Source organism: Tribolium castaneum, chromosome 7, assembly GCF_031307605.1.
Source record: "Tribolium castaneum strain GA2 chromosome 7, icTriCast1.1, whole genome shotgun sequence".
NCBI lineage: Eukaryota > Metazoa > Arthropoda > Insecta > Coleoptera > Tenebrionidae > Tribolium > Tribolium castaneum.
Genome location: NC_087400.1, coordinates 3,325,764 through 3,337,049, shown reverse-complemented (window position 1 = coordinate 3,337,049; position 11,286 = coordinate 3,325,764). Strand labels below are relative to the sequence as shown.

At 29.8% G+C, this 11,286-nt stretch overlaps 1 protein-coding gene across 11 annotated transcripts in view; it reads left to right on the top strand.

Moving 5' to 3' along the window:
- Positions 1-4,662: 4,662 nt before the first annotated feature.
- The window catches only part of CAP, a 45,443-nt gene continuing 38,819 nt past the window's right edge, over positions 4,663-11,286 (top strand). For all 11 annotated transcript variants that reach the window (XM_064357756.1, XM_064357755.1, XM_064357751.1 and 8 more), the window contains exons 1-3: positions 4,663-4,897; positions 6,028-6,264; positions 8,533-8,750. In XM_064357756.1, the coding sequence (XP_064213826.1) occupies positions 8,655-8,750 (96 nt within the window). In that variant the 5' untranslated portion in view covers positions 4,663-4,897; positions 6,028-6,264; positions 8,533-8,654. The remainder of the gene's footprint in view (positions 4,898-6,027; positions 6,265-8,532; positions 8,751-11,286) is intronic.

Here is an 11,286-nt window from a genome sequence, read left to right as displayed (position 1 = left end):
ATTTCCTTCACCGCCAGCTTTTTTCGCCGAATTCATCAATCATTTCGGTCGCCATTAGCGGCCATTTTATTGTTTCGAATCGCTAATTCCGACTGAAAGCTCCATTAAGATGAATTTTTTTACAAATGGTGGGAAAGTGCAAACAGGGGCCGTGAGAATATGTGGGGGAATTCGAGCTAGGTACCTTCAGGTGGCTCGAATCATAACAGAGCTACTGTGAGAAATGAGACAAGGTGCAGATTTACATTTCTGGGGTGAATAATGAAGCAGCTTGTGGACGAACTTTCAGCAAAAAAAGGAAGAATAAATTTGTTTAAAGAAGTTTCTAAATAAAAAATATAGAAAAAAGTAAAAAAGTTGCTTTGTTAAAATTATTTTATGTTAAACTGTAAGAAATTACAACAAAAATGAGGATTTGGACAACTAGTAAGCCAAGGATTTAAATTTAAAGCAACTTCTAACTTTCTCAATACCTATTAAAAAATATTTGAATTTTGGAATTCTGAAATTGTAAATTAAGTGTTTTTGTTTTATCTGAAGAAGAAATATTTAAGATTTTTTTATTTCTATCGTTTAAAAACGACAATAAAATTTTATAAATGTTTTGTTTTCTTGACAAAATGCTAGACAAACGGAAATTAAAATTTTTTCAGAGTTTTTGGAATAAAACATTTCGCTTCAGGAAATTCTAGAAATCGATTGTTTTAGTGAAATTTTAAGTCAAGAAAAAATTGTGATTTTTTAAACAATAGCAAATGTTGTAAAGTTTTGCGAACACTTTTTGATTTCTTAGAATCACTTTTTAAAATTTTAGAAATATTTTTTTTAACAGTATTATTCTAAAATTCTAGAACATTTATTTATTTTGTTAGTGATTTTCAAAAATCGACTTCATTTTGTAGTTTAGTAGTAAAATTCTAGAGTTGATTTCTGAAATAAATAATTCTAGAATCAAAACAAAATCCATTCAACAAACTCTATAATGCGAGATTTTGTATTATAAGAGGTCGTGTTCTTAAATTATAGACGTAAAGAATTAAGTGAAAAAGAAAGAAAAAATAAAAAACCAAAAATTCTAGAATCAAAATATATAGCATCACGAAAACTAATTGTAAAAACTAATACTCTTATTAGAAAATTAGTGTTTTAAAAATTCTGAATTAAAACATTGAAAAATTCTTTAGTGATTTTCAAAAATCGACTACATTTTGTGTTTAGTAATAAAATTCTAGAGTTAATTTCTGTAATAAATAATTCTAGAATTGCAACAAAATCTATTCAACAAACTCTATGATGCAAAATTTTGTGCCATAAAGGGACGTGTTCTTAATTATAGATGTGAAGAATTAAGTGAAGAAAAAAGAAAAAATAAAAAAACAAAATTTCTAGAATCAAAAAGTATAGCATCAAGAAAACTAATTCTAGAAACTAATACTCTTATTAGAAAATTAGTTTTCTAGAAGTTCTAAATTAAAACATTGAAAACAATTTTAGTAATTTCTAAAAATCGACTATATTTTGTAGTTTAGTAATAAAATTCTAGAGTTAATTTCTGTAATAAATAATTCTAGAATCGAAACGAAATCCATTCAACAAACTCTATAATGCAAGATTTTGTACCATAAAAGGTCGTGTTCTTAATTATAGATATGAAGAATTAAGTAAAGAAAAAACAAAAAATAAAAAAACAAAATTTCTAGAATCAAAATGTATAGCATTAAGAAAACAAACTAATTCTAGAAACTAATACTCTTATTAGAAAATTAGTTTTCTAGAAATTCTAAATTAAAAGATTGGAAATTTTTTTTGTGATTTTCAAAAATCAACTACATTTCGTAGTTTAGAAATAAAATTCTAGAGTTCATTTCTGTAATAAATAATTCTAGGATCGAAGCGAAATCTATTCAACAAACTCTATAATGCGAGATTTTGAATCATAAAAGGTTGTGTTCTTAAATTATAGACGTGAAAAATTAAGTGAAAAAGAAAGAAAAAATAAAAAAACAAAAATTCTAGAATCAAAATATATAGCATCACGAAAACTAATTGTAGAAACTAATACTTTTATTAGAAAATTAGTGATCTAGAAATTCTAAATTAAAACATTGAAAAATGTTTTTGTGGTTTTCAAAAATCGACTACATTTTGTAGTTTACTAATAAAATTCTAGAGTTGATTTCTGTAATAAATAATTCTAGAATCGAAACGAAATTCATTCAACAAACTCTATAATGCAAGATTTTGTACCATAAAAAGCAGTGTTCTGAATTATAGATGTCAAAAATTAAGTGAAGAAAAAAAAACAAAAATTGAGTCAAAAAAACGGCTATGAACCAAATCTTTTCGTAAAAAAAAAAATCGAGCCAAGAAATTCCAAAAACAAACGACAGATTACAGAATCGTTGATTTAACTTAACAAATTCACGACTAAATTTCAATTCATTTTCAAACAAAACTGACGAAATTTTTTGATTAAACCGCCGTTTAAAAGCCGACAAATCCCTTCAAAGCCAAACAAAGCCCTTCTCCTTACCCTGGGAAGATTTCTCGCCACCCTTGGGGCGCAAACAGGGTCCCTTTGTCCCTACAAAACCCAATTGTCCGCCTTGGACCCGTTTAATCGCTCCCTCCGCCCTTAAACCATATAAAAAGGCGACGATTTTTCCAAAAGCCATTCTATCACAAGCAGTCGTCGAGTCGTTATCATCGAGTCGGCCCTTGAAGGGCCGCTCTTTACCCTTCAGTTAGTTATCAGTGTTTGTCTCAACTTGAGGTGAGTTATTTTATAATTTATTTTAAAAATTCATCTCTAAATTTAATTCTCCTACTTTCAGATGAACCCAACCACATTCTGTTAAGTTTTTGTTACGTTAAGTTTGTGGTTAAGTTTGCACTCGTTACGTTACGTTTGTGTTATTGTTAAGTTTCATGGAAAGAAATCATGTTGCTGTTCGGCCGTTCAATCAAAATTGCATTGTTAAGTTTACAACAGCGTTAAGTTAAGTTTGTGGTTAAGTTAAGTTTCCGCAATCTCCAAACCAAGCTTTAGAAGATTGCCATTTTTTTGTTTTTTCGTTTTTTTGTGTTTTCCGTTTTTGCCCAAAAGAACCCACATTGAAAAAAACCCAAAAAAAAAAATAACTGTAACTATTAAGTGACCTAAATAATTAATTAAGTGTGTGTCTTAGTTAGGTTAGTGATTAGTTAATAATTAATTGATTGCAACCGGTGTCAAGTTACGTCATAGTTAGGTTTGTGGATTAATTTTAAGCGATTTTTTTTGGTTTGCCTAATTGTGCCTTAAGTTTAGTTGCTTTCGCTGTGAGAAATGTTCAATTTTTTGAGGCACTCTCTACACAAATTACCGAGAATTGGAAAAATTCGAGGCAATTTGAGTACAAACGCCTCAAAAAATCGAATATTTGAGTTTTTGTTTTGAGTTAGGGGACAGTACACTTGATTTTGAGTACAATGAAATAGGACATCTGCTTTAACAACTCGCTAATTCCCAAAAATCCCTTTTTTGTTTTGTTTTGTTTTGTTTTTTTTGTTGAGTTTTTGTTTTTTTTTTTTTAATTGTAAATATGTGTACATAGTGTGACAATAAAATTGTTCTACATAGCTGGTCTATTATTACTTATCCCAGTTGGCTGTGCACAGCACTAGCAGCGCCCCCTCTTAAGCAAACAGCTAACTTTGTGCAGAAATCTATAAAAATAAGCCCAATTTTTGAATTTTAAGATACAGAAAGTAATATCTGGATTGTTTAAGCAAAATTTTGATAAAATAATTCAAACTAGTGATAAGATAAAAACTGTCAAGTGTTAGAAAAGGAATAAAAAGAGAAGGAAAGCAAACATAAACATGTGCTGTATGGTATTGATCAAGAGCTAGTGCAGTGTTGCCAAATTTACAAAATTCTCAGTTAACTCGGCTTAAAACCAATTTGTGGCTATTGAGAAAAAATTTGGACAGTTTTGGAATTTTTGAATTGATTTAAATCATTTATTACTTCATTAGCCATAAAAACATATTTTGGATTTTAATCAGTGTCACAAACTTTGACAGATATTTTAAAAACTATCGTTCCTACGGAAAAAACAAGACCAGATTTGGAATCCTCAGATAATTTTGCATAAGAAAAGTTAAAAATCAAGATGTTTGAACTTTTTCTTTTCTATTGAAATAATATAAATACAGAGGTTTAGATTTTGACAAATTAAATTTTAACCAATTTTAGACTTTGACAAATATCTCTGAAACTATTGATCGTAGAACAAAAATTCAAATATATTTGGAATCCTCAGATAATTTTGCATACGGAATGTTGAGAATTCAGTTATTTAAACTTTTCTGTATTCATAAAAGTAAAAATAAAAATACATGAAATTAGATTTTTTACGAAGTAAATTTTTTCTACTGATATCTTAAAAACTGTTGGTCGTAGGTAAAAAATGAAGACAGATTTAGAATCCTCAGACAATTTTGCGTAAGAAAAGTCAAAAAATAAATTGTTTTTGTTTTTCAATTTTTCAAAAAAAAAACAAAAAGCACAGGCACTTCAATTCTCAAAAAAATTTTTTTGACGAAAACTTCCAACGTTGCCATTTTCTGGCATGCGTTTCTCGCATTTTGCGATTTAGGTGCGCAGTGTGGCATCGTCGCCCCGCCTACCGCGATGGCGCCCCACATCTGCTATTTTCTTCGAATTACTCTCGTTTACATTATTTCCCAGCTTCTGTCTTTTTAAATGACTGTCTTCGCGATTACGTAAACCTACAGTGTGTTTCAAAATCCGGGAGGTGTGTCTGGAAAATTATGCAAAAATTGTGCCAAAAATTTCACTTTTATTGGAATAAAAACGTCAACAAATTTGTAGTTTTGTAACGATGTTAAGGTAAACTTGTTGTTGATGTTTGAGACGTGATGTGCAGTCGTAAATATTATTTTAACTTAAAATAGCCAAAGTTAAAATAATTCAATTAAATTACAGCAATTATAATAAAAATTAACCTTGGAGCGACTTTTCATTCATAATTTAATCACAGGTGAGCGAAATTTAGAGAAAAATTGCTTAATAAGTTTAAAATTTAATTTTTGCAAGTGGTGTCCTTCTAACATTTAAAATCTTGGCCAAATATGTCAATAAAAGCCGGTTCAAGGTGTGAATACATTAAAACGCCCACGTGTATACAATGATTTAAACGGAAAGGAAAAAATCAAAACAACTCAATTTTTCACTTTTCTTACGCAAAATTGTCCGAGGATTCTAAATCTGTCCTTAATTTTTACCTACGACCAACAGTTTTTGAGATATCCGTCAAAGTTTGAGGCAATAGTTAAAATTCACTTTATCAAAATACCAATTTTTGATTTTATTAAATTTTTTTGGGAAAGTCCAAATAACTAAATTTTTAACTTCTCTTACGCAAAATTGTCCAAGGATTCTAAATCTGTTCTTACTTTTTACCTTCGACCAATAGTTTTTGAGATATCGGTTAAAGTTTGAAACATTGGTCAAAATTAATTTTGTCAAAATACCAACATTTAATTTTATTCAATTTTTTAGACAAAGTAGAAGTCTAGCCAACTAAATTTTTAACTTATCTTATGCAAAATTGTCCGAAGATTTCAAATCTATTATTATTTTTTACCTGCAATCAATAGTTTTTGAGATACCGGTCAAAGTTTAAACATTGGTTAAAAATTAACTAAAAATTTTTTGACAACAAAAAAGTCAAATTAACCAAAATTTTACCGTTTCTAATTCAAAATTTTCCAAGGAATCCAAATCTGGCTCCAACTCTCACCTGCGATTAACAGTTTTTGAGATATCAGCCAACACGTCTTATCTCATTCTTCTCCAAACACTCAAATAGCGTTCAAGGTTTATTTACCCCAAATATAATAAAAAAACTGGATGATCTGTTAATCTGAAGCCGAGTTCTCGTGTTTGGTTACTGATAAGTTAATTTATTTAAATAGAGCCGAAAAAAATGGTTTTCAGGGCGTTTTCGGTTTTTTCAGGCGCTGAAACATCGTCAAGTGCATTCTCCTGAAAATGTGAAAAATTCCAAGTGGAAGCGCGCAAGTCGATCGCGTGCTTCTAGTTCTACACCAGTTTTACTAGTGACCAAGAACAGACGCCTACGAGTTTAAATAAATCTCTCGGGAGTTTTCAAATTTTGAAAAATTTCGAGTGATTGTGGTGTGGTTTAGTGACTGTGACTGGGAATAATATGAAGGAGTTTGCTTTCATTCAAGGTTTGTTTCTATTTGAATTTTAATAATTTTTTGTGTTAGAAACAAATTTTTAAGAGGTGACATAAAGTTTATAAAGGTAGCTGGCTTATGGCCGATTTTTCAGAAGTGACAGTTAAAAATTACAGTCGAGGGAATAAGGTTTGTTTATCACCGTTTAAAATAATTTTGTCGTGACAGAAAATTATTCAATTCGGTCGTAAAATGCGTATTTGCATTTATAATAGGCTCTTTGTTGTAATGTTATAAATATAAACAAGCTGAAATGACTTGTGAGAGGCTTATTGTGTGCTAACTAATGGGCAATATTGAACCAGTTAACATTTTTCTATTTTGGTCAGATTTTTTCTTGTTTGTTTTTCTTGTCAAAGTGAGGATTTTAGTTGTTTCCAAATTTTCGATTTTTTTTTGGGAAAATTTGATCTTCTACTATTACATAAAATTGTCTCAGGATTGCGAAAGTAGAGTCTACACTTTTTAGAATATCGCTCATAGAAAAACCAAAGAAAAAAATAAAAATTTTCAAATTTCAAATTCTCGAAAAAATTTTTTTTTTACAAAGTAACTCAAAACAGCTTGCATGTAAACTTTTCTAACGTAAAATTGTCTCAGGATTCCAAAACTGTTTTTATTTTTTATCTGTAGCTACTAGTTATTGAGATATCGGACATTTTTTGAGATTTGGATTAAAAATTTATAAATTTTCTTAAAAAATATTTTTTTGGCAAAGTTAAGTGACAAATTAACTAAAATTTTAACTTTTCTTACGTAAAATTGTCTCAGGATTTCGAATCTGCTTTTACTTTTTATCTGTATCTACTAGTTTTTGAGATATCGGGCGTATTGTGAGAAGTGAACTAAAAATTTATAAATAATTCTTTTAAAAAATATTTTTTTGGCAAAGTTAAGTGACAAATCAACTAAAATTTTAACTCTTCTTACGTAAAATTGTCTGAGGATTTCAAAACTGTTTTAATTTTTTATCTGCGGCTACTAGTTTTTAAGACATTTACATATTTTGAGATTTGTATTAAAAATTTACAAATTCTTTCAAAAAATATTTCTTTTTGGCAAAGTTAGATAACAAATCAACTAAAATTATAACTTTTCTCACGTAAAATTGTCTCAGGATTACGAATCTATTTTCATTTTTTATCTGTAGTTACAAGTTTTTGAAATATCGGACATATTTTAAGAATTGGATTAGAAATTTATAAATTCTTTCAAAAAATATTACTTTTCGGCAAAGTTAGATAACAAATCAACTAAAATTTTAACTTTTCTTACGTAAAATTGTCTCAGAATTTCGAAACTGTTTTCATTTTTTATCTATAGTTACTAGTTTTTGAGATATCGAACATATTTTGAGATTTGAATTAAAAATTTATAAATTTTTTCAAAAATATTTCTTTTCGGCAAAGTTAAGTGACAAATTAACAGAAATTTTAACTTTTCTTACGTAGAATTATCTCAGGATTTCGAAACTATTTTTATTTTTCATTTGTATCTACTAGTTTTTGAGATATCGGGCGTATTGTGAGAAGTGACCTAAAAATTTATAAATTTTCGTAAAATATATTTTTTTCGGCAAAGTCAAGACTCAAAACAACTTAAATTTAAACTTTTTTTACGTAAAATTGTCAGAGGATTTCAAAACTGTTTTTACTTTTCACCTAAAAATAATGGTTTTTAAAATATCAGTTAAAGTTTGACACATTGTAAAAATATATTTTTCTTTCTTTTCTCTTCCTTTATCTGATTTCCATCAGAGAACATTCACCACCAACAAAATTCACTGATTGAGGTCCGAACTCATCAAAAACCAATCGACTTTTCCCTCATCCCTTGTCACAAGTTGCAACAAGGGTTGAAAAGGGTTCAAATAACATTTAATACGCTAGCGTGAGTTTTAAGTTTTTTAAGCGCTTCAAACTTAACAATTACTACTTTTTTTCCTACTTAATTTTCAGGTTCAAAAAACTTAAAAAACGGTTTCAAGTCAATTGAGGTAAATTACTGTGGCTCCTGGCGACCCGATCTAAGGTTTTTACCAATTTTTTTTGTCAAATTTGTCAAAGAAAATGACCAGAAAAAAATGTCAGTAGGTAATTAAAACTATCGACTAATATATTTGAAGCACTCACTCGCTTCGCTCGCTCGTGCTTCAAACCGGCAAAATATTATTAAATTAATCAATTGTTATTATGTCAAAACCGTGTGAAAGTGATGTTTCTGTGTTTCAACTAACATTTTTGTCATCATCTCTTGCAGCTGGCGTCATTAATTGAGTCAATTGAGTTCCAGTGGCGTGCGCGTCTATTTTGATCGATGATTGTGGATTGTGATCGCGTTGGCTGTGGCCCAACTGGCCCGACGCCGGCATCCAGCAGGCCATGACAACACGTGAAGTTGTCTTAGACGGAGGTTCTCCGTGGGGTTTTCGTTTGCACGGTGGTGTCGACGTCCACCAGCCCTTGAGGGTATCTAGGGTAAGTGCGGTTCAAGTGCGCCTATGGGTTTCCACGCCTGCTTTATTTTTGGTTTGGCGTGTTTGCAGCCACCACATGACAATTGTTTACGTCTGATGGGAATTTGTTTCACACAGCACCAGCCAACGCGATGTTGTATTTAATAATTAAATATTGGAATATGTGATAGTTTGTTTGGATTTGGAAGAGGATTGGTTTCACGATTTTTTGTTATTTAGTTATGTTATAACGTATACATGAAATTATAATTAGCGAGTTGTCGTTTCAGTTCAGTTTCAGTTTCTATTTTTTCGGTGATTTATTTTGGGCGCGAGTTAGTGGTTAGGAATATCCAAGGTAAATGCTTGAGTTCAAGAATTGAGAAAATTTGCTAAAAAAATTATATTATATTAGTTTTTTACAAGATTTAAAAATTTAAATTTTTTTGATTAAAATTAGGATAGAAAATTTTATTTAACAAAAAATTCATAACTCAAAAACTAAAAGTCGAAGAGCAAAACGGTTTGTTCTAGTGAATTCTACGGCTCATTTTACATATTATATCAGTTTTTCAGGAGATTTAAAAGTTTAAATTTTTTTGCTAAAATTTCCTGGGTAATACAAAAAATTTTTTTTTAAACTCGTTCTAGCATAGTTTTATGGACTTTTATACGTCTTTACATCCTTCTGGAGCTGTTAAAAATCCTAAAAAAGTCCTTATGTTCGATTTTTTTATGTTTGATTTTTTCAATTTTTGTGGTGATTTTGGCCGATTTCTGGTACTCGGAACATTTATCGAGCAATAACTCCGGAACTATTAAAGATAACCCTATAAAGTTTATTATCGTTGGAAAGCTCTTTTAATCATCTATCTTCTTCAAAAAAGTCTATTGTTCTCCGACTAATAGTTTTCGAGAAAATTGCTGATGAAAGCAAAAATAGGTAAAATTAAAAAAAATCATAACTAAAAAACTATTGGGAATTTGTCAATTTTTTCGACGCCAGTCGATTCCCCGGATCATTTTACATAGGATACTGTCAAAAAAAGTGGATTCTAAAGGCGATTAGAGGCAAAAATTCGCCTCAGGAGTGGATGCAATTAATTTATATCTCTCTATCTGTTATTACATAAGCATGTGTGGGCTTGACAAGGTCATGATATACCGAATGATCGGAAAAATATTGCAGCTACTTATTCACACACTCCAAACATTTGCGATAAATATTTTCTGTTTGCAAAAAATTAAGAAAGCTAATATTTGTTCTAATTACCAGTTTTACGTCCTCGAGCTTTTAAACGCGCCACTCAATATAATATTTATTAGAAGCGTAAAAGTCCACTTTTATTGGTCGTTATTTTTTATACACTCTACTTTATTATTATTACAAACGAGAAAAATTCTAAACGCTTGAATGGTGATTTATCAGAGGGAGAATTATAAGAGGGTTCTAAAAATACAGCCTACGCCACTTGAAGTTCATTTACTTCCAATTGGTTTTAATCTAAGCCCTCGGATTTTTTATTAGCAATTATTCTGTTTAGAGCGGATTGTGAATGCAGATCAGGTAATCCAGTTAAAACCCTTGTCTGGCTGTCGGAACAATACAAAAATTACACTGACCTTTACAGGAACGTGACATTTCTGGTTAATTTCAGTTTGCGTTACGTCGGCTTGTAGCGAGAGAAAAGGGGCTTTAAGGTGACATTTTCGAACGTAAAATTCTTCCAGGATTCCGAATATGTGATTATTTTTTTTGTACGTGCGGAAGTTTTGGAGATATTGGTCAAAGTTTGAAACATTGGTTAAAATTTACTTTGTCACAATACTAATTTTTGTAAATTTTTTTTTGGAAAAAGACGAAAGCTAAACAAGTTGCGTTTTTCTTACGCAAAATTGTTTGAGGATTTCAAATCTATTCTTATTTTTTTTCTACGACCAACAGTTTTCGAGATATCGGTCAAAATGTGAGACATTGGTTAAAATTTAGTTGTTTAAAATACTAACATTTGCAAATTATTTTTTTGGAAAAAGAAAAAATCTAAACAAGTTGCGTTTTCCTTACTCAAAATTGTTTGAGGATCCCAAATCTATCCTTATTTTTTTTCTGCGACTAACAGTTTTCAAGATATCGGTCAAAGTTTGAGACAATGGTTAATATTTAGTTTTCTAAAATACTAACATTTGCAAATTATTTTTTAGGAAAAAGAAGAAATCTAAACTAGTTATGTTTTTCTTACGCAAAATTGTTTGAGGATTCCAAGTCTATCCTTACTTTTTTTCTACGGCCAACAGTTTTCGAGATAGCGGTCAAAGTTAGAGACATTGGTCAAAATTTAGTTTGCTAAAATACTAACATTTGCAAATTATTTTTTTGGAAAAAGAAGAAATTTAAACAAGTTGCTTTTTTCTTACGCAAAATTGTTTGAGGATTCCAAATCTACGACTAACAGTTTTTGAAATATCGGTCAAAGTTTGAGCAATGGTTAAAATTTAGTTTGCTAAAATACAAACATTTGCAAATAATTTTGTTGGAAAAGGAATAAATTTAAACAAGT